Below are 22,353 nucleotides of genomic sequence, written 5' to 3'. Positions count from 1 at the left end.
TGCAGCCCGGGAGGGGCTCTAAGGGAAACCACGAGTTCGGGGCTCATGGGTTGCAAACGGCACTTGTGTCCCAGGAGGGACAAGGCGGAAATCTGGGGAGAAGATGGAGGAAAGCCGGGAGGAAAAGGGGGTTCCCCGGGCCTCAGGGGACAAGTGGAGAACCATTCTGAGGGCGTCTGGGAGTGGACACGTGGAAGAAGAGTCTTAGGGGCCTGGCTGGGATGGGCTGAAGCGTCCAGGGCATGGGATGCGGAGCACAGAAGGACCACGAGGCCGACAGGACGAGGGAAGACCGGACCGGGCACGTTGCAGGGACTGTGCGAGACAGATGGGGCTGAGGCCAGGGGCAAGGCACCTCACTGGCTCAGCAGCTCCCAAGGCGGGGGGGGGGGGAGAGAGGGGGGGGGGGGTTCCCTACAGATGCGGTTTCTAGCCAACACGGAGGCCTCTTCCTGCTAAGGGAAGAATCAACAAGCGTGTTTTATCACGTTTCCGGATTTGAATCCAAAGGCCGTTTGGACTCCATCAAGAAAGATGCGAGAAGGTTTGCTGCCCCACCGTCTTCTGGTCACCGACAGACGGCCCCGAGAGAGTGCCCTGGCCGGGCCCCGGCGGTTCACAGCGGAGAGCTGACCGCCCCGAGTGCTCCTCCCGCTAAGAGCTCGAACACACTGTCTTGAAGGAAAGTGTGTCTTTTTCTTTTCTGAGACAACATCAGCGAGAATGAGGAGGACATGCTGATCTGGCACACTTAGGGTCTGTGAGACCGAATCCTTTTAAATCCCTAGTGGGCGTGCATGTGCGCACACGCGCCCCACACACAGGAAGGAAAATCCAAGATCTGGATCCTGTTTGAGACCCAAGTACCCAAGGGAGAGGCTGGCAGGGCTTTCCTGTCGAGCGTATCTGGTCTTCCCTGCTTCACAGTCTGAGCAGGAGGAAAACTGCCTCCAGCAAGAAAACAGGGATGCTTGCTTGAGAATGCCCAGGACATTCTTCAGCAAAAATACCCTAAGACCTTTTCCTCCTTAAGGCGGTTCCTGTTACAGGCACGGGTTACCAAGTGCAGAGCTGAAAACACGGTTAGTCGAAGTAACTTCCCCACTGGCAAAGCAAAACCCACACCGGGAACGCGCGGACGCTCCTCGGCATCGAGGTTAGCAAACTTCTGCTTGTCCTCTGTGAGCCCGGGATTGGGGTTTGAACAAAACTTGAGAAAAATATGATGAAACAATGCAAATGTGACTTTCTAAAAGCAACAAAAGGAAAGAGGGAAAGAGACAGGGAAAAAAACCAAAAAAAAAAAACCTATGGATGATTTAATGGACTGCACGAACTTGAAAGCAAATATGGTGTTGATTCATGCTGTGTGTGTTGGGTCCGGAGCTCCAGCTCGCTGTCTCGGAGAGAGAGTTCTGCTGGGGCACACTAGCGCTCGCGGGGGCCTCGCGGGGGCCTCGCGGGTTCTCAGGGCGGGTCTGTGTCTGAGTCGGGACGCTCTCGCTGCGCTGTGGGCGTAGCCTATGGGGCGGTGCTCTAGGGGGCAGAGGGGACTTGCGGGGCTGGCCCGGGGCCGAGCCCGGAGCGGGGGCCACACGGCCCACCCGAGCACGAGGCTGGGTCGGGGCGGGGGCGCGGCCGTCCTGGGCGCACGGCGGGCTCCCCCAGTGGGACTCGAGAGCGGGTTCTTTCCGTACCTTTCTTTGTCATCTTTACTAACGGAGGAGTCTCGTTTATCTACATCTCTATCTCTGTCATGAGCGGCAGCGGACGCGCTACGCTCCAGCTCCCCTGGCTTCAGCCAGGGCGGAGGGGTCGGGAACGACGGAGGCGTGCGGTGGAGCCGGTTCCAGGGTTCGTGAGGGTTGCTAAAGTTCTGCACACTGGGGCCATCCTTGTGGCCGAACATTGAGTTGGGTGCTGAAATGGTGAAGTGGAAAACAAAAAGGTTTAAGAGAAATCATATAATCCGCCGTAATGAAGGTACTTACCCCGGAACGTCTAACAGCACTCAGAGTTAAAATGAGTACATGTTATGGGGAGCTGGAAAAGGAAAGGAGATCGACAGACTCATTAGAGGGGCGCCGCCCCACCCTGGACCGGCAGCTCAAGCCTCTCGCTCTCTAACCCAAGCCGACGGGGCGGGAGGGGGAGGACTGCGGAGGAAAGGGGCCGGACAGGTGCCAAGGGCGCCCCATGGAACACGTCTGGTGCATGCAGGAGCCCCCGGCATGCAGAAGGGGGTCCTCTCGTGAACAACACCCATCGCCGAGGTGCCTTCCGGCTCCTCCCTCCCCCACAGCCCCGCCAACGGGACCGCCACTATCCGCGTGGCGTTGGTGGACGGAAGCGGGTCGTCAAGCCTGGACGGCAGCGGACCCGGACAGACACTCCCCTCCTAGGGGAGGGCCCCCTAGGGCCGTGACAAACGGACGCACCAAAGACAAGGGCTGAGCCTTCGGGGACTTGAAAATGAGCCCGTGTTATGCCTCTTTTCCCACTAGAGATACTTTTTGGTAGAAAATGACACGATCCTCCCAGATGACGGAGTACAAAACGCTGCCCATGCTGGGCTAGCCTCAGCCCGGGGCGGTTTTCCTGCCATTTTTGGTCGAGTTTTCTCAGTGCCACTAGTGCCAAAGGTGAGGCGGAGGAAGAGTGGTTTCCCCGTCTGAGCTGCAGCTAAAGTCCCGGAGCGTAGGGACGGAACATGGCGGGACTGAGCTCAAGTGGCTGTATGGAGTTCGATCAGTGACACATAGGAACAGTGGGCTTCCCCGAATCCTGAAACCCCTGCACCCGTCCCCCCGACTCCACGGCCGAGGCCGGCTTCTCCGGATAGGACCTCATCTGTTTGCCACGAGGACAGTTTCCTTCTAGCTAGAAAGGTCTTGAGCCATAGACAGATCCGAGGAGACACACAGTCCGAGGCAGATTTTTAAAAAAGCCAGAGGTACTCACTAACTGAAGGGTTTCCGAGTCCCCCAAAGGCGTTGCCACCAACCGCTGCGAGGCCAGTGAACGTAGACGGACGGTTAAAAGGCTCTGTGGACAGATCGGGAAGAAGGAACCGGTTGCAGGACTGGGCTGAGTGGAGGGCAAGAGCTTCCCGGGCATGGGAAGGCGATGCGGGGCCCTGCCCTCTCTGCACTTGGACCCGATCGGTCCCTGATCGTGCAGAGGGGCTCACTGCATTTGGGTCTGGGCACAGTGTCCGAGGACGCCCTCCTGCGCTGTCCTCCGTCCTCGGGGAAAGTACTCTGTGGGCTCTAGGAGTAAGGCTCCCAGTGACAAGATGGTGCAGGCCCATCAGTGGAGACGCCCCTTTGTCGCGTGCCACTGCCTCTACACCTGCCTGTACACGTGCAGGAAATACCCAGAAAACAGAGGCCACGCTAGAGCATGCACCCTTGCTAGGAAAAGACAGATGTGCAGTGAAACCCGAGGGGACTAGGAAACAGCACGGAACACTTCCTTGTTACATCATCTTGCCTTTTCTTCCTCCTCCTAGAGGTGGGCAGGCAGAGGAGTTCACCATCTCGCCCCCGTGGGCAGGTACAGGCTACCGGACGCACGGCTCCTTCCCACCGCTCTGCCTGTCGCCTCAGACGGCATCGCGAGTGAGCACACAGCCCCTACTTTAAGACTGTGGTGTCAGAGGTACTGAGATCCCGAGGACGGAGGGCCGGCTATCAGACTTCTCCACACACCCAACATGGCCCTACGTAGTCACCGGGGTGTCCAGGACCACGGCCAACCCGCCAAGAAGCACGGCGGAGCGCGGCAAACCAAGGTTTTGGTGAGACACGTGTCGCTTCCCATCGCCGATGGCAACTTACCCAGGTGAGCGGCAGGATTAAGGAAGTTGCTGTGGTGGGGGGGCGGCCCAAAAGGGGTCCCGGTTGGGTGTGCAGCACCTAGAAAGTCAAACCCGAGAGAATCAGATTTCCCAGAAAGCCACCTCCTGCCTCGCTCCTGGCTGCCGAGGGGCCCCATGAGAAAACGGGGATAAATACGTTGAAACAAGGACGTGGCCAGAGTCCACCCGGGCAGTGCGCGGGGGGGCGGCCTGTTTTCTGTTAGCTGGAGAAGTCATGCTCTCCTTCCAAGCTGGGCTGGTCGCGTCCAAAGAAGGCATTCCTTTGAGAAGACCTGGGCGCACAGCATTAGAAGCGCGGAGAGACAGCACAAGGCGGGCAGGGTGGGGCGCCGGTTCTATAACCAAGCAAGCTGGGGGTCAAACACCAGGGCATGAAGTGTTGGGTTCTTCCCTGAGGGACCTCCAGAGCCGTTAGTACATTCCCGGGCTCACTTGTCCTCTGAAAGGGGGGCATCTGGCCACGGGATACTTTCTTCACAGACAGCATGTTGGGGGGCAAGTCTTTCACTCTGAGAACCTTGTTCTAGAAACTGTATTTTCTAATTCTTGGCTCAGGAGCCGCGTGTCTGGGCGGCGCAGAGTCCCTTTGAGGACTGTGCCGGTGGGTACGAGACCATCTGGAAGGTCTGGGCCTGCGGGACCCGGGACCTCGAGCTGCATCAGGTGCGAGGTACGAAGTCCTTCAGGCAGCTCCCAGCTTCGGGGCCAGAAAAAGCTACTCTCTTCCTTGCTAACGGACCCTATCTGCCAACGGGGACCTCAGTTCAAGGTCAGTGGTGTTCCTCGGTTTCTCCGTCCTCCAGTGTTTCATAGTCTGCCTTAAACAACAGGTGTTCAGGGAGCTGCATCGTCCTCGTCCTGGAGGAAGGTGGGGAGGGGAGAGGGTGCGCGCCGGGGAAGCAGGACGACGCTCGGACGAGCCGCGGGCGTCCCACTGGGTGTTAACGGGGCGGCAGGCTCGGCTCGGAGACCTGACTGGACGGGCTCTGCTGACATCACCTCTCTCGAGCGATGTCGGCCTGAATTCCCAGCACAAGCCAAGAGTGGCCCGACTGAACACGTGTGCGTGAATTACACACACTGGCTGCAAGTTTCACCAAAATGCCATTTGGGCGCAAAATCCAATATTGCTTAGAAACTGAAAGAGAGGACCTTTCAGGTGGATATATACGCAGGGCCTCAACGAACGGCCTAAAAACATTCCATGTTGTTTGTGTCTTGCATGTTGGCTAAGTTCTCATAAGTGAGTGTAAGTTCCCCTGGGCAAGCAGATTAAGTGGAGGCATGTGCTGGTCCCTCTCCACACCCTAGGAACTCGATTTATGTTCTGGATTGCTGTCCCCTGCACTGCTGTGGGGCCTTGGGTGTAGAGGAAGCCACAGGGCACCGGAGGAGCTCTCTGCCCGGCCTAGACGCTGGCTTGGCCTCCGTGGGGGCCGTGCCCAAATGATGGTCCGGGTCCGGCTCCGGCCAGAGAGCACAGCCCAGCGCGTCATCAGGTGGGAAGAGTGTTGCAGGCTGCATGCAAATCTGGCTGCACCGTCTCTGGGTAGTACACGCTAATTAACGCTTCGATGGAGATGGGAGCTTCGCTCAGCCCGGGGCCCCCAGGGGGCCCGGCAGTTCCAGAATTATTGAAGCAAAATAAGCCAATTCATCGCTTGGCTCCAACAGAAGGCAGGGAGAAATCTCTCTATTTTTCTCCAAAAATTGCTCTTCCCAGAGCTCCGTCTCAGGGCCTAGGTGCCATGGTAACAAAGCCTTCAAATATGTCCCCAGACAGAACTGACAGAGAAAAACACGAGACCTTAGCAAATTCCATCCAGCCTCAAGGGTGCTTCTCTGGCTTTGGCAGCAAGGCCCTTTATTATGATTTCCTGCGATGGGGAATCTCCCTCTTCCTGAATGCAAGAGCCTCAGCTCAACCAAGGAGTCCTGGATAAAAGCCTGGGAAGGCAGCAGGCAGGATGGATGTGAAACTTGTTCCCAAAAGGACCACAAATGGAGCCCAGTGAATATTTATGTCCAGAAGAATAAATTCAACTTAGCACAGTGGGTCAGCCCCAGGCTGAGCTCTGTGGCCACGGGCAAGGACTCTCGAGCGGAGCTCTGTGCCTGGCTCTGCGCGGCCCAAACGCTTGAGGACTGAAGGACAGGGAACCTCTGACACCGAGAGGAGTGAGTGCTCTTGCTTTCGGAGAGTCCTTATGGCCACTGCCCCTCGTGTGGAGGCACCTGGAGGGGAAGGGGTGACCGCCGGCCCCCACCGCCCCCCGCGCTCTGGCATATCCCTGGGGCGTCCGAGAATGTGTCATCTTGGCCATGAACCAACAGACCACGTAGGTGTGTATGCCCCGTCCTGCAAGCTTTCTGCATCGGTACAAACACGCAGGCAACGGCACTATGTTCCACAGCCGAAAACACCAGCCACTGGCGGGCGGACCCCCTTGCAGCACAGACACAGCAGTGGCCACTGTCTGACTCTGCTTTCCCCACCCTCCGACTCTCGGGACAACAGTGCCACCGAGCCCCACGCAGTGGAAGGTGACCGAGCGCTGTGCGCACCAAGCGTAAGGACAGCCACATCCTTAGACAGTTCCTGGCACTGCTGCCTATCGACATGCCCTTGTAAGCTTTCTGATCTTTCTCGATCAGAACGTGAGTTATTCTGGTTTAACACAGAAGCCAAAAATGAGCCAAAGCCGTTTGAGTCCCCAGGGAGAACGATGACCTTTTCTCCTTCCTTAATGAGAGGGTGTCCGGGAAGGGTCCATCTCCCTGATGCGCTGGGGTTGCCCTGAGCGCCGCCACGAACAGCATTTTCATAAGGGAGGGACGTGGCGGTGGCCCAGAGCACAGCCAGGCACCTGCGAGCTCGCATCTCCCCTCTCCCCCCGCGCTCGGAACTCACCAGCGGCAGAGAACAAAGTTGAAGGCCGGGCCAGGTCATGGGGGTGGTGGATGGCTCCAAAGAGACTGGGGCCCGGGGGGCGGCTCAGGAACTCGGGTTTCAATCCGAAGTCCAGCTTATGCGGGTCTGACTGCATCTGTTTCTGAAGCAGCAAGGGGCAGAGGAAAACATGAGGCCAGGAGGAGACGCGGGAAGACAGAGGTGGGCGCAGCAGCAGCGGACGCGGCACTCGCGTCGGGCTCAAGCTTACAGGCGCGGTGGGAAGAGCGACGCACACACCGTCTCACCCGCACGTGCCCAGAACAGCAGGTCAGCCCCTGGGGACCAGCGGGGCCTGGCACTGGACGGGGCCTGCGAGCGGTCTTCGAGGTCGTGCAGCTTGAGGAATGAACCCGGATCCTACTTACTCCAAACGAGTTCATTATCTGCTGTCAAGGCCCCACTCTGGCAAGTTTTTAAATGACAGTGTTTTAGAGCTCATTTTATTAGGAATTCTGCATGTATAATCTGCTGTGTAAATTAATTGTTAATGGCGCTTTGCTGTCCTCTGACAGATCGCAGTACGTTAGTACCTGGACATGATGAGGAAATATTTGCATGCCTCTGAGCTAGTTTTCAAATGCTCTCTGTTGTATCTTAAACACAGAACACCCCGAACCAACAGAAACAAAGTAGGGGTGTTCACTGAACGCACGGGCTGGGGCTTTCCCCTGCCGCTGCCGGACCACGACCGAGGAAGAGGTCATCGGCTCCGCCCCGTGAGCCGTCCAGAACTTCTCTTGCTCTGAACCCTTGGCAGCAGCTGCCATGGCTCTGTTTTCGCTCCTTTCTCTCTCTCTCTCCCTCAAGCTCCTCCCAGGCCCCCTCCCTCGAAGGCCGGAGACGAGCTCATCATTTCCTCCCTCCTTGACCCTGTGTCGTTCTTGAACATGGGCGCCCCAGGTTAACGCTCAGCCGGCTGCTCTCCGCCTCTCACGCCTCCGCGCACTGGCGACTGGCGGCCTGGCCCCGCCGGTCCCTCCCTCACGGCCCTGCGCCTGCTCCCGACTCCCTCCTCCAGTCTCTCTGCCCGGACTGATGCTCGCAGACCGCGGGGCCCTCACGTCCGCCCTAAACCCGTCCCTCTCCCACGCTGTGTACCAGGGAGTCAGCAGGGAGTCAGCAGCGAGCCAGCCGAGCCAGCCTGTGTGAGCATCGGAGACACGAGAAGGCCGCAGGCCCGCTCAGCCGCCGGCCCCGCTCAAAACCAAACCATGGCCTGACCGCTCGGGGCTGGAAGCGATGCCCTGCGGAAGCCCACGGCCCGTGCCCACCCGCACGCGGATAGCGCACCCCCCCCCCCGCCGCCCGCCACTGCAGAGGGTGCCCTCGACCCTGGCACAGGGCGTCTGCAGGTGGTCGGCTCCTTCCGGACACGCCTGGGGAGGGGCACTAAAAGGGGGAGGAAAGGAACAGTCCCGAGCAAGGGGACAGTGGTGCAGTCTCTGCTCAAATCCACAGGGCGCTCGTCCCAGCTCCGCGGGAAAGTCACAGCCGACGCCCAAACCGGAGCTTCTGATTCACTATGAATCTACAGAAATCTTCTGCCTCCTTTACCTCGGTCGCCCCGTTATTTAGGGCTAATAGTGCACGGCACACAGCTCGCGTCCATTAACCACAAGTCAGGTCCGTGAAGCAAAGTGGAGCTTGGGGGTCCCGGGGAGTTTGCTGGGAAGGCGGGAGGAGCAGCCTCCCCGCGGGCACGAGGTCTTGCTAACGGAACTGAGAAGGAAAGTCCGTCGCCGCAGACGCCTTCACCGAGAAGCTGCTGCGGAAGTGGCGGAGACAAGATCCTTCCCCGCTTGAAGCAGCGGAGCTACAGGGAGGACGTGTCTTACGACCGCGCCGCCAGCCACAACGTCCGGAACAAACAGCGAGTCGGACTGAGCTCCACCAGCTCGTCGCCCTCCGAGCGCGCCGTCTGCCGCGAAGCCGGGCCGCACGTGTCTGACTCAACCTCGCCCAACAGCGACCCACGGGTGAGCAACGGGAGCGGAGGGGAGCGACAGGTACGTGGCACCAAACGCAAGTATCTCGGGGACCTCGTTTACTGGCTTTTTAACTTTTCACTAGGTTGGTTTTCATGTGTTTTACGAGTGGGAGAGAGTAAGAGAGCACGAGTGGGGGGAGGGGCGGAGGGAGAAGCAGGCTCCCCCCGAGCAGGAAGCCCAACGGGCGATGCGATCCCAGGACCCCGAGAACATGACCTGAGCCGAAGGCAGACACTTGACTGACGTGAGCCCCCCAGGCGCCCCTAACTAGGTTGGATGTTTTTTTTTTTTTTTAACCATTAGAAAACCGAACATTCTGTGATGACCAGCTCTCCTTTACCTAGCGGCCTCTTTTCTTAGGCTCAAGCGGGCTCCCCCTGATGCTGTCAGCACGGAATGCTTGGAATTACTCGATTGGTTGTTTCTCCCATTTTTCTTGGTGCGGTTACCCAGACGCTAAGAGCCCACACGTAAAATCGGGACTCGTCCGTTACTTTGGTCCCCACGTCAGCCAGCGAGGCCTGGTCTGGTTACCTCAGGAGGCTGTTGACTAGACCCTGTTATGTCACAGATGCCTGGGAAACAGGACTGTATTCATCTGTACGATGAAAATACCGAAGTTTAGGCAAAATATTCTGCAGACAGACAGGGTAATGGGTCAGACTGGAACTGAGCGAACGCTAACCCCTGTCCCTGGTCACAGAAATGACTACTGGGCGTGTGCACGGCAGTGTGGACGAAGACGCTACTTCTAGAAGACACTTCTCTGTGCTGCGCATTGCTGAGGGAAGTGCAGCAGCGTCACGGAGGGTCCGCTTTTCGAAGTCACACGGAGCAAAGAACGCACTGAATCTTGCAGAAATCACCACTTTGCACGTGTTGTTCCTCCCAGAAACTAAGCATTTTCTAAGTAAACACACACTTGGTGGCTAAAATTAGATTATCAAAGCCTTTTCTTTCCCTGCCCCAGGATTTCATCTATGTTTAAGCTCTTTGGATGGATACAAGGACAAAATCATCTAGAAAGACAGAACACCAGGGAGTTACCAGTTTGTTTTGTCATTTTTGTCATTAGGGTTCCCTAATTCATAGTAAGGTTTCCCAATGGTGTTTCCATGAGACTCGGTCCTCCCTGCCCACAGGTCATTAGAAGCTGTCGGAATGCCTCCTCTGTCGGGGTCACACACACGCAGGGCCCCCGTCGCCCCTGCCCCATCCCCCACCAAGACAGGCCCACGAGACTGACCTTGACCTTCTGTTGGTGGTGGTAGATCTGCCAGGCGATGTGAACATGCATAGCACACCACTTCCCTGGTTTCTGGAACAAGAGAGAGCAAGGTGGTCAGCAGGAAAACCTCGCAGAGGAAACCATCTCCAACTTTGCCAAAGCGTTCCAGCGGCTCTGGGCTGCAGAGGCTCTTTCTCAGGGAACAAGAGGGCTCAGCGCCCCAAGCCTCTCTCAGCCCCGGGGCATGTGGTGCCCCGGCCGGCGGCCGCTGCTCCCCAAACCCTACTCGACGGGGACCTCCCTGGTTACCAGGGACAAGATGGCAGAAGCCCGAGCCCCACTCTGTGGCTCTTCTTTCTTTTCCGCTGCCAGCTGGCAGACCTGCGAGAGTGGGAGCCCTACTTAACGATTTGCTACGATGCAAATCGGCTGCTCAGAGGAGCTAATTAGTGAGTGGCTGTGAATCGCTTGGAACAAGGAGGCGACAGAGGACCCTGGGTAACCTCCCCCAGCGCTGCTGCGTCCTCACCCGGGGCAGAACAAAGAAATGCACATTTGTCCTGGGGCCCAGTTCCCACCAGTTCTCCACTAGGAGTCCACGGCCCAGTCGTGGTGGTGGGCGCGGTTCGTCCCCAAACCAGGCGAGAACAAAGAACGCTCGCTCCTGCCTGTGCTCTGGGCCTCCGCAGTTGTCCCGTCTGCCAGAGGGTCGCCCCAGGTCTCTCGTGACCTGCTCACGTCTCGGTTTCCGAGCAGAGCAGTAACCGAGTGTGCTTCATACCACCCGGACGGGGGGACCGCCTCTTGCCTCTCCATTTGGATTTGTCCGCTCCAAACACAGGCTCGGGGACTCTGAGGGGCATGGGAAGAAACTGCCCAGTCCTACACTGGCCAGGGGCGGACCCTTCTGGTGTCTACGTTAAGGAGCTGTTGGTGAAACGCAGACTCAAGTCCAAGTCTGGGTCAGTTCTCCCACAGTGAAACGACGGATCATCCGAAATCGGCTACGTGATGACACAGTCCTCCGACTCTCTTCGGAGAAACTGAATGATCGGATTACGTGCGCCAGAAGCGGGCTGAGGACAGCAGGAAATCTCTCCGTCCGTCTTCCAACGGACCATCCAGCCTTCACCCCCGCCCCACCCCCACCCACGTCAGTCCGCGTCTGTTCGAGGTCATCCCTTGGCCACCCTCCAGGCCACGCAGGACGCAAACGAGCGAACGCCTGCGGTAGCCCCCTTCGGCGCCAGGAGAGCGGGTCGGGTGGCTGTGAAGGTCGCCACTACCTCCTGCAGAATGAGGCAGCCGCCGGCCGGGGTCGAGGGACCCACATTAAGTACAGAGTGCGGACGCCGAAGAGGCAGGAGGTCGTGCTGGAACCCTAACTTCTGCCCGGAGCTTCAGTCGTCCTCCACGTGCCCCTCCTCGTCCTGCCCAACAGGACTCCCAGCAGCAAGGCCGACCCCCGACTCTCGCCCGGGGGAACCTTTCCTCCGCGCGCTCTCCCTCAGTGGCCTGGCTTCCTGCGGCGCTCCAGGCCACGCAGTTTTGGCCATTCTCAATCACGCGACCTGAGGACCCAGCCACTGTCCTCCCGACGCTGGACGCCAGGGTTTCCGGGGCTTGTTTCCTGGTGATGGATTTGTATTTTCAACCCGCAGGGAGTCAAACAGAGGTTGCAAAACAGTTCTAGAAGAAGCTTTCTTACCCTTAACATAGGTCTGAAAGGATCTGTCAACTGTGAAGAGAAAATGACAACTTGGTTACATGCCTGTCACTCAAACAATTGCTCTAATTAACAAATTTGTAGTGCTTCATTAGGAGGGGAAATTAAAATGTTAGAATTTTACTTTTAAATGAAGCCCTTTTAGAGAATAATTAACCCATTTTCACACTATCAAAAGTGCCAAGTGTCCCCTCCCCCGCTTCACAAGCCTGGGTACATCCACACTGACAAGCCCCCGACCAAGTTCAATCAATAGCAATTTGCCCTCTGGCAACACGATTCGCTCCGGTACGCGTCCGAGGAGCTCCCGAGGAGCTCCGCCGTCTCCAGCAGCCCTGCCCACGCCCGCCACACGGGCTCCAGGGCAGAAGGGCCTCCAGACCGTGGGCCTGTAGGCTGGGCCCTCACAGGGACCCGGGAGCCAGAGGCCGTCTCCGCCAACAGGCTTCATGTGATGCCGGCCCATTATGAGAGGTCAGGAGATACTTTCTGGAAGTTCACTGACCATCACACAGACGCTTACATCGCGGCGTCATTTTAAACTTTAACTCTGGTCCTCAATTCCTGACTGCCCCCACCCAGGAAAACGACAACACTGTCCCACGCGATCATCCGTCCGAATTTACTCCAGAGGGGGACATAAAGAACAATCCACAGACAGGACGGTCTGTCGCTGTAGGACGTCCGTTCCTCCCCAAGCCGTGGGCCTGTGTACCGCCAACGGACGGAAGGAAGCAGAGCGTGAGGGGTGTTTTGCTTGGACCTGCATGAAAGGCGGAGGCGCCAGGAGCACTGTGTGGGGCGGCGACCTCCTGACCGCAGGACAGCAGCCAGAGCGTCCTGGGACTTCCAGGGAGAAAAGCACTTACAGCTTCTTCTGTGTGACAGAAATTTAAGGAGACAAGGACAGACCAGATTGGTGGAGCGAGTTATATAAGGTAAGAGTGTCCACCTCCCGGCCTTGGACCACAGGACATCGGTCTTCTCTGCCACTGGTGTTAACCTGCCACGGAGCCGGACTTTCTACATACCCTCGGGTCCTTCTGGAGCAAAGTGTGTGGGACTGTCCCGGGTCGAGCAGCAACATCGATAGGGTTGGATGTCTGGAAAGGAATCAGACCACAGCTTAGGAGGCACGTCGCACATTTAACGAGAAAGCAAGATCTTGCCAGCGTTTGAGATTACCGAAGTCAAATGTGGACCTTGTTTCACTCTGGAAATACAAGGGTTGACAGGGGCATTTTCCCCAGTGACCACACGCGCTCCTCAGGAGGCCCTGCTCCCCAGGCTCTCAGGGGACGGGGACCAGGGTTTGGCCTGTCTAGGAAGGGCATCAGAAAGCAGAGGGGGACCGTGCCACATGCCACTGCAAGCAAAAGCCAAGGACGGAAAAAAGCAGGGGAAGAAGACACAGGAGCAGGGCCCTGGGGCCCCATCTCCTTCCGAGTCACGGACGGCCCTGGCACGGCGCTCGTGCCCCGTCCCCAGCATTCGGAGAGACGCGCGAGGGACCCTCGCGGCGCTGTGCTGCGTCAGGTGCTTCTCGTCAGAACAACCGGGCGTGTTGTGCAGACATTAAGCGAACTCTGAATTTTAACGGGCAGACAATAACAGGGAATTACGCTCCGTAATTACTCATTAGCGGTGGTGGAAATGGGACAAGAGGACCTAATTTAGGGACCGCACAGACCTACTATTAAATGATTTCGACAGCGATGCGGCCTCATCGGTCCTAGGCCGCCACCACTCTTACATGTCACTCATAACAATAACCTTATCTACGGGCTTTTGTCCTTCCAATTGGCAGCAACAACAAGCGGCCTACTTCCCCCCCGCCAGCAGCCCTCACTCTCCGGGGGTGAAAGGGTTGTTTTCACCAGGTATTTTACTTAAGAAATCCCAACTTCTGTTGACTCCCCGCGCCCCAGGAAATTCACGCCTGTGGGAAAAGAGCTCAAGTTTAGGCACAAGGCTAGCCTAGAAGGAGGAGGATTGGGGGGCGTGGGGAGAAGGAAGGAAAGAAAAGCAATCAGCTGCTGTACAACTAACAATTAAGCTGGAGTTGTTAACAGCCTGATTTGCATACTTATGAAGAATTCGGCTAATGAACCGCAATCTACATATTCAATCAGGAAGATGGCCTGGAAAGGCCCATTTCAACACAGAGAGAGACACTTTCCTGCCCAGATGTAGATTTCTGTGTGATTGGATAATAGTGAGTGAGGGAAATAGTCTAATTTATTAAATGACCTGGCAGTCTGGGGAGGCGCTGGAGATTGGGTGAAACCCGGAGGGGACAGACCGGCCTGGGAGTCGTAAGCAGCAGCATCGGACCGAAGGAAAGGGGTTGAAAAATCACCCGGTTCATCCCCTAGACAGGAGGGGGTTGCCTGTGGCCATCATTAAAGCCGCAGGTAGAGGTAACCTGGCCTATAAGCAGGGAAATGCCATTTCTAAGGGGTAGCTGGCTTTCAAATCTCTTTTCCTATTTCCAGCTTTGAGGCAAGATGCCTTTGGAAATGCAAAACATGCTTAGCCTGGGTGCCTCGGGCCCCAAACTGGTGTTTTCTCTTAGAAATGAGATTGGGGGAGGTGGGTGTGGACAAAAAAGCAAAGAAAACCCAAATCCCACAGAGCAAAATGTCCTTCTTTAAAAATCTGAGAACAGATTCTAACGTACCCTCATTTTCCTTCTGTATAAAAACACAGTAAGGGCTATAACCAAGTCATGTAAAGTGTTTCGAGAATCACTCCTCGGTATTGACCTTTGGAGACAACTCTAGCCCAAGCCGGATAGAAGAACCCCGACTAGGTAGAAAGGATTTAGTTACTGTGAAGCGCAAAAGGTTAACTTCACGTTAGGCTGTAAGTTGTGACCTTGGCAGGTGTGACCATGGCTGACGGGGGACTGAGGCAGGGCCAAGGGGGCACAGGGGTAATGAGAGGGTGGGCGGCGGCCGTGCACCTGCGCGCAGACCCCCATCTGCAGACACACGGGGCTACGGAGCGGAACAGGGGAGGTGAGCAGGGCCACTTCCCTCCCCCAACCGCAGGGATGAAATTCTAGCTCGCAACGGTTCTCGTCCGTGCTGCTCACACCAGTAAAGGCTCAGCTGCGCAGCTTTGCTGATAACATAGACCCCAAGGACAAGCTGGTGCGCACGAACCCGATGTTTCGCGCATCTCCTGGTCAGAAGCTTAGGTCCACAATACTGGTGGTAAAAAAATACGGACACGTCTTCTGTACATCTTAAAGATCACAGGAGAACCGAGCTCAACGGAGATGACATGGGTAGTATCGACTGAAAATTAAACTCTGGCTGAGGGTGACAACTCAAGGGGCTAGCAGAAAAATGAAAATAAAATAAAATTCTCCCTCTAACCCTGATGGTCACTTCAGACTGGAAAAATGAGTCACTGGCCAGTGGCTGTGGACGCCCCCCCTGCCCCCTGCCCCCCTTGCCCGAGGCTCTGCTTGTAAAAGTGCTGGTGTGTGTTCCCGGTCCGGTTGCTTACCTTGGGCTGAAATGCTCCTTGTAGTGAACCGAACGGGCCGGTGGGTGGAATCATAGGGGGGATTCCCGACACCGCGGGAGGGTAGGAATGGAAGAGCTGCGGCCAGACACGGAGAGGGAGACAAAGGAGTTAGCGGGCGGCCGACGCCACGTTCCAGCTCCCGTCCCGTCGAACGACAGCCACATGAGCAAGCCAGGTAATGCCCGTCTGACGCCATTAGTGAAGGAGCCGTGATGAAATGATCACATAGATGCACCATGAATGCTTGACTTAAAAAGTCAGAAGTAGTTCAGAATCAATCAGCCAACAAATGATGTCCCAGATGAGGACATCATTAGAAAGGGAGCTTTTCTAATTATTAATTGTTAAATCAGGTAGAAGACCTAAATGGCTTGAGATTTTAATGCGCGTCAATAACAGGAGGGGTTGCTGAGCCAAATGAAGATGCCCGGGAAATTACAGTTAATTAGAAAAAGGAAAAAAAAAAAAAAGAAAAATTAAGAAAAAGAAGCAAGTCTTTATGAGTTCCAGGATTTTATACCATTAAAACTCAATTAGTACTTTTAGATTTTTAATAGTTTGAGGAAATGAGAAAATATTCACAATCCTTGCTTCATTAGGTTGTTCCAGGAGTGGTGGTTTCCGAGGACAATGTAATTGTCTCGTCTCAAATGATGACAAACGTTTGTGGGGGGTAAGATAAAAGGACCTCACTGGGGGCTGTCCCAGCCGAGTCCTCGACGGGCCTGACCGCCCGCGAAGGGAGGAGAATGATTCTGAATGAAGAACATGAACTTTCTGGAATGAGCTAGTTCACAGAGGACACGGTGGAGGGAAGAAACGCACGGCCACCCTGAGGACAGGGCAGACACCGCTCTTCTTCCCCCAACGCTGGGATAGCTCGGAGATCCCACTGCTCTGGTTCCATTCACTCTGACCCAACCTCCGATCGGACACTAGGTCACGTCCGGCCTTTACGGTTCCGTAGTGCCTCACACACAGGGTAAGAACTCGAGCTTCTCTGCGTAACGACGCTACGTCAGCTGTTTTCTAGGTAAGGACTGAAATGCCCATTTCACAGTCTAGTTTCCCACTGGTCTGTATTTCATTCTGCTCCCTTCAATGATGCAGCAAAGTTTTTCAGACTAATTGATATTGAACTAAATCCACTTAAACAGTGATTGCAAGCCAAGAGCCCTCATTTAAAACTACTTTTAAGTCTAAAATTGTGTTTTGGATACTTGAGTGCACTGCATCTTAATTCCCCTTATAACGTCCTAATCCCCAAAGAGGAGAGCCTAAGTACTTCATATATTATCCACCATAACTAATAAAACGAGGGAACTCTCCCGCAGCACACTGTACGAGGCAGAGTAATTAAAGACACGCCGCGCTAGGACGCACTCGGGCTTCTCGTACTCTGCCTCCAGGTGGGTCATACTTCCTTTAAGTTTTCAACAAAAAATTAGTATTTTCACCATTTTCCTTTTGCTAGAGTCCATTACTGACCCTCTCGGAATGCAGCGGACTATCCCCCACCCACGTGATGAAAAACGATCAGTAGCTAAGGAATAAAATGTGAATGTGGCAAAAATTCAGGTCCCGCGGCTCATTCTGCATCTTACATCCAGGACCCTCTGCGGGGCCGCAGAGTTTGTCTGACGGAGTGCGTCTGAGCCCCCTGCGGAGCACGCGGCTTTCTCTCGGAGGGACTTTGGACTTCAGTAGCTGGTCCTGAGTTAAATCAGCGGGTGCCGCCAAGGGGCAGGAAGCGGATAATCGTCACAGATGGCACCCTTCCCGGGACAGCCCTAAAGAGGAGACCCATGGGGTCCTCTTAGATTCAGCAGTCCGTTAAAAAATGCTTTTGGGGGGCACCTGGGTGGCTCCGTCAGTTAAATGTCCGACTTTTGGTTTCAGCTCAGGTCACGATCTCGGGGTCCCGGGATCCAGCCCCGCATCGGGCTCCACGCTCAGCAGGGAGTCGGCCTGTCTCCCTCTGCTCCTCCCCCTGCTCTGTCTCTCTCAAATAAATAAAATATTTTAAAACCAAATGAATAAAATAAACAAAAAATGCTTTTGTGTTGCAGTGCTCAGCAGTGTGAGAACACGTGGGCCCAGTGCCCAGATAGACTTCCTCTTCATGAGGAAGCGTCCTCACGGTACCTCCGCGTGTCTCCGGGGGAGCCCACGCTTCGCTGATCTCTAGAGTTTTGTGGTCCTGACTTCTCAGCTACCCCCTGGACTAGGACAGGGTCTCACGGTCTGGTTCAGAGCACAGATGAATTCACAGGCTCTGCTGACCTGAGTTGAGTATGGTGGGCCGACATGGCTACAGGCAATGACTCATCGTTCGTTCTTTCTGGTGTCATTTAAAGAAATAAAAATAAACCACCGTGCGAAGAGACTTGCAAAGGTTCAGGTAAACATGATGCAGTATCGCTCCGTAATCAAAATATCATGCTAAGGTGCTCAAGGTGTCTGTATTCTAAGAAAGTCCTCTCTTGTCCCTCATAGGCTGGTACCAATTTGAACTCGAGAACTGAACTCTTCAGGATGGGACAAGAGGAGTACATTTTTACATAAAGAAGGAGTTTAAAGTGGGGGGGAAATCACAGATTTCCACTATAAGCCCTTTGATTTAAATGACATCTTTGTTTTTACTTGTAACAAGCTCAGGAGGACAGGACCAGCCACGTGGGACGACACGAGAACCTGCTTTGTTAAGCCTCGGAGGAGTCAGAAAGATGAGTGAGACACTGTATTTGGAAGAAATCATTCGAGTCCAATTCTGGGAATATGGCGTTAACGACACGGGGGTCGATGACCGCACAACTGGATCTCAGAGTCTCCTGCAGCCAGGGTGACTGTGCTGCAGAACCCCCGCTCCGAGGCCGGACACCGGCGCCCAGGGACGTCCCGCCGGGCCTCCCGGGTTGGACATGCTAATGATCTTTTGATTCGGAAGACGATACTGCATCGTGACCAGAAGCGAACGCCACAGAAGCAAGCATCTGAGGTGACGGGGAGCAATGGGAACTCTGGGAGAACGATTAAAGACTGGTCTGCGGCAAGAGCACGAGATGGAAACGCAGTCACGCCGGATGGTAGCATGGTGGGGAGACTCACACTGTGCCGGTAGAATGGGTCAACTTTTGTAGGGTATTTGTCAAACTGTAAAGGGATCAAAGCAGAAGCTAGTTACTCAGAACGTCTCCGTTTCTGTCCAGTGCTTCGGCGGAGGCGGCCGCGGGCCAGCTCCTCTGTCACCGGGCTGTCACCCGACTCCCCAGCCTCGCCGTACTAGCACGGGACCCTTCCCAACTCTGAGCTGCTCCGACGAGAAACGGAAAAGCAGAGCGAGAACCCACGCCGTGCGTTTAGGCCCTGGTCGTGCACGAGTGTCTTTCCCTCTAGTCTGTATTTAGAGACTGGCACAAAGCCAACGTCTACACTGGAGAGAAGAGGGATTATTCAGGTCAATCAGAGAGGAGTGAGCGTTTGGTGTCACTCATGGAGATTCCCTGTTCTCCTCTTCCTCGGGCAGAGGAGCCGGACATCGGGCCGCCTGCCAAGATGTACCACACCCAAACGGAAAGGCGTCTGGGCGAGGTCTTAAAACTTCTCTCTCTTTCTCGTTTTTGTTTTTGTTTTTACAACTTCTCTTTTGAGCAGAAAAGACTATATGCCTCTGTTTCCTCTAAATAACATCAGGTCCTGGTGCTGTCCGCAAGCCCGTCTCATATTTATTAGTGTTACTGCTCACACCTGCTGCCAGAAACTCTTTTCCGAAATGACAGGCCCTTACAAACAGTAATCGTTGAGACGTCTAACTCTTCCAGAAAAAACACGCAGGATTTGTTATAGGAAAAAAATTTTGGTTCCAAGGTGTCATTTCTAATATTCTCCTCTGGAAATTCAGAAAGCAAACTTTAAAATCTAGATTAATTTTAAAAACTTAAGTTGAACAAAATAGGGAGGGGAGGTCGGAGAGGATGCGATGTTGGGTGCAGGCGCACCTCCTGCAACCACAGGGTGCCAAGTCTGCTCTCCCCAGGCCCGCACGACCTCGGGTATTTCCTTCGATGCTAACGAGGAAGTAAAACAGCCTAACGCTCACGGTGGCAGATGGGGCTCTACCTCAGGATACTTAGCACCTAATATGGCACAATTCACTCTAGTTCATCAGTTTTAAAAAAAAGTCCTAACTGGTTCCCCTCGCATGTGCCGGACCCAGTCAAGACCTAGACCGTGTCCTTGTCAGCAGCGCCTTCCGGCACGAGGCCGAGTTCTGCCCTCGGGGCGTGTGGCTCCCCGAACACTCGCTGACAGGGCAGGACTCCAGCCCGGGGCACCGTCTTATGAAACACAAGTCACGGCATCTCCCCTCAACAACGGGCTTCGGGGAGCCACCTGAAAGCGCAGGGGCGCACGGACACGGCCCAGCTCTTTGGACGGCCTGCCTGATTCCCGGATCCTGTGAGCATTCATCTGCTACGGCGGGCGTGGAGTGAGGACCGGTGCCTTTCTGTACGTCTCCCAGGGCGCGGCGGGAAGTTAACTTCCAACCCTGCTTGGGACGAAGCACCGAGAACATGCCCGCCCTCACCCCCCACCCCAGCAGCCACCCGTGTGCACGCCTGGCGCTAGACAGAACCTTCTAGAAAGAAGCGCCTACCTGAGGCCCCGGGTTAGCGCTGCCCGGAGCAGGGCACGTCCCCTCCTCCCCAGCACAGACCGACCAGGCCGGGGGAGCCCCCGAGTGGCTACCGCCCCCCATCCAGCTCCTGCGCCCCGACAGCCCCGTCCGCCCAGCGTGCTGCGCCAGAGAAGCCCGCGCTCTACTTATCCTCACATTTCTGCCTGGGGTACGCACCATGGGAGGTGCTGGCGTCGGCATGATGGCGGTCGGCGGGATGGCGTGGGGGAACGGCGTGAAGGTGTGCTGGTGCGTGTGCTGGTGCGTGTGCTGGTGCTGGTGCTGGTGCTGGTGGAACTCGGTCCGCAGGTAGGGCGGAGGGCCCAGGGAAGCCCCGCGGTCAGCACTCTGAGACGCCAGGAAACGCGTGTTCAGTTCCTGCCGCAAGATGTCTTGCTCTGCAAGGGAAGGGCAGGGAGAGGATGGCGCTTTCCGCCGCGCCGGTCGTGTCCTTCGGATCGGGACGTCCCGGGCCCTGACCAGAGCGGGGACAGGGCCGAGGGCGCCCCCGGACGGAAGGAGAACAGCGGCCGGAGGACCCTGACACCAGCCACGGCCGGACTGTGTTCTTAGAGGCTCGTGGCTTTGGGGACGGGCTCTAGGCCCAGGCGCCAGAGGTCAATTTTCGGCTCTGGTGGCGGCAGCTCGGGGAGCCGGGGCATAGGCAGTCACCCGTCGGGGTGACTCCACCACAGGGGGACAGTAATACCATCCACGCTGTGGGCTCTTTGGGGGGTTCGAGGAATTCATACATTTAAGTGCTTAAGAACAGGGACCGCACCCCGATCTCTGGTACCAGGACCACACGCTTGTGCCTCCTTCAAGGGGAAATCCTGCAGTGGGTGACCACGGCTATGACAGACCCAGACTCGGGATCCTGGCCTGACCGATACTGGGGAGGAGAAGGGGCGTCCACAGCCAAAGCCCGATTTCGGGACCACTTAACGGAAAGCACCACCTTCCCTCGGGAGAAGGGAGAAGGCCTTCCTCGTTGACAACCAGCCCCTTCACCAGGACGGAATCCTCAAGGGCCCGGCAACGTGTCTGTCCCTCTCACGGGAGCCGGGTGACCGGGCACTGCAACCCGTGCTTTCCCAGAGTGGGCAAACCCGTTCGGAAGATTTCCAACAGCTGCCCCCCATGCTCCCCCGGCAGGGTCCGGGGTGCCGCGGTGCAGGTACACGTTTCGGCCGAACCTCAGCCCACGAGGAGGCTCGACCCTCCTACCTGAGTAAGTGCTTCCGGCCGGGTGTCCCGGGACCTGCAGACTCCCTGAAGTCAGCGGCGGTGGGGGAGGCAAAGCCGTGGGAGGGGCAAACATATTGGGGTGATGGGAGTGTGCGGGGGGCTGGAGGGTGGGCGTGAAGCTGTGCAGGGGGCTGTGGTTGGGCAGGGAGAGGGGGAACGGGGAGGCCGAGGGGTGGTGAGAGAGGTGAGGAGGGGCGGGCTGAGTCTTCGCCGGGGTGCTGCTTCTGCTACTGCTGTGGGAGCCACCGCCGGGGGAGAAAGAAGAAAGGGAAAGAGAGGTAAGCAGTTTATTTTCTTAAAAAGTCCTCTCTCTCTGCCCAAAGCCATTCAGCACGTTCTGCTCCTTCCTCTTTAGAGACCCTCCCCTGGGAAGCACAAGAAACTTGTGCCACAGTCGTAACCCCGACTGCAGGTCCGGAGCTGAGGCCCAGAGCTACCAGCACCTGGGGTCCAGGCGGCGGCTTGGGCCCCAAACCCAGGTCCGCTCCGCTCTGCAGCCAAGTTCTCGTCTCTGCCCCCAGGAGCCCGGTAGCCTCCCCTAGACACACGTCCTACAGTTTCGGGAGAGGAACAAGATCGAGGACCTGCGCTCAGCCCGTCTGAGACCCTTTGGTGGAGCAGCACAGGCGGGAGGGCACCCGGGAACCCCGGGCCTCTGCTCTGCTCGGGGGCCACGCGCATGAACCCGGGGGCAGAACCCTGGCTAAGGCAGTTTCCTTCGCCTGCGCTGGACAGGACGACCCCCCGCAGTCACCAGGCTGTCAGGAGACAGACAAAGGCACAGAGTCCCAGGAGGTCAGAATTCCAAGCCCCGGGACAGGCAAGGATGGGGCACACTTGGCGCCGCTCCCTGGGGTTCGTGTCTCCCTTGCTGGGCGGCCCTGCTCTGTGCCGCTCCGCAGACCCATGCGGTTCCGCAGGGCTGAGGCGGGGAGAGCCTGCATCTCCGCCCAGGAGCGCTTCTTCCTCCCCACGCAGCTTGCTTCTCGGTCTCTCTGAGGCCAAGGCTGAAGTCCGCGGTGATGCCAACCCTCACCCGGCGTCCTCCCCGGTCCCCATCTTCTGACTCGAGTCGCAGGGGGACGGAGCATCTTCGAGCCGTCCTCCCTCGGAGG

General features: G+C 56.6%; 1 protein-coding gene across 4 annotated transcripts in view; it reads right to left on the bottom strand.

Moving 5' to 3' along the window:
* AUTS2 (activator of transcription and developmental regulator AUTS2) overlaps positions 1–22,353 on the bottom strand; it is a 1,069,563-nt gene that overhangs the window by 2,932 nt on the left and 1,044,278 nt on the right. For 2 of the 4 annotated variants that reach the window (XM_059414736.1, XM_059414739.1), the window contains 11 exons: positions 21,218–21,471; positions 20,147–20,388; positions 18,421–18,465; positions 15,292–15,387; positions 12,807–12,878; positions 11,758–11,787; positions 10,068–10,139; positions 6,792–6,933; positions 3,840–3,917; positions 2,962–3,045; positions 1,698–1,920 (listed from right to left, as the gene is read on the bottom strand). In XM_059414736.1, the coding sequence (XP_059270719.1) occupies positions 1,698–1,920; positions 2,962–3,045; positions 3,840–3,917; positions 6,792–6,933; positions 10,068–10,139; positions 11,758–11,787; positions 12,807–12,878; positions 15,292–15,387; positions 18,421–18,465; positions 20,147–20,388; positions 21,218–21,471 (1,338 nt within the window). The remainder of the gene's footprint in view (positions 1–1,697; positions 1,921–2,961; positions 3,046–3,839; positions 3,918–6,791; positions 6,934–10,067; positions 10,140–11,757; positions 11,788–12,806; positions 12,879–15,291; positions 15,388–18,420; positions 18,466–20,146; positions 20,389–21,217; positions 21,472–22,353) is intronic. The other 2 variants (XM_059414738.1, XM_059414737.1) reach the window with 2 other exon arrangements.

Source organism: Mustela nigripes, chromosome 11, assembly GCF_022355385.1.
Source record: "Mustela nigripes isolate SB6536 chromosome 11, MUSNIG.SB6536, whole genome shotgun sequence".
Taxonomy (NCBI): domain Eukaryota; kingdom Metazoa; phylum Chordata; class Mammalia; order Carnivora; family Mustelidae; genus Mustela; species Mustela nigripes.
The sequence above is the reverse complement of the archived record's forward strand: the minus strand, read 5'-3'. Positions and strand labels throughout refer to the sequence as shown.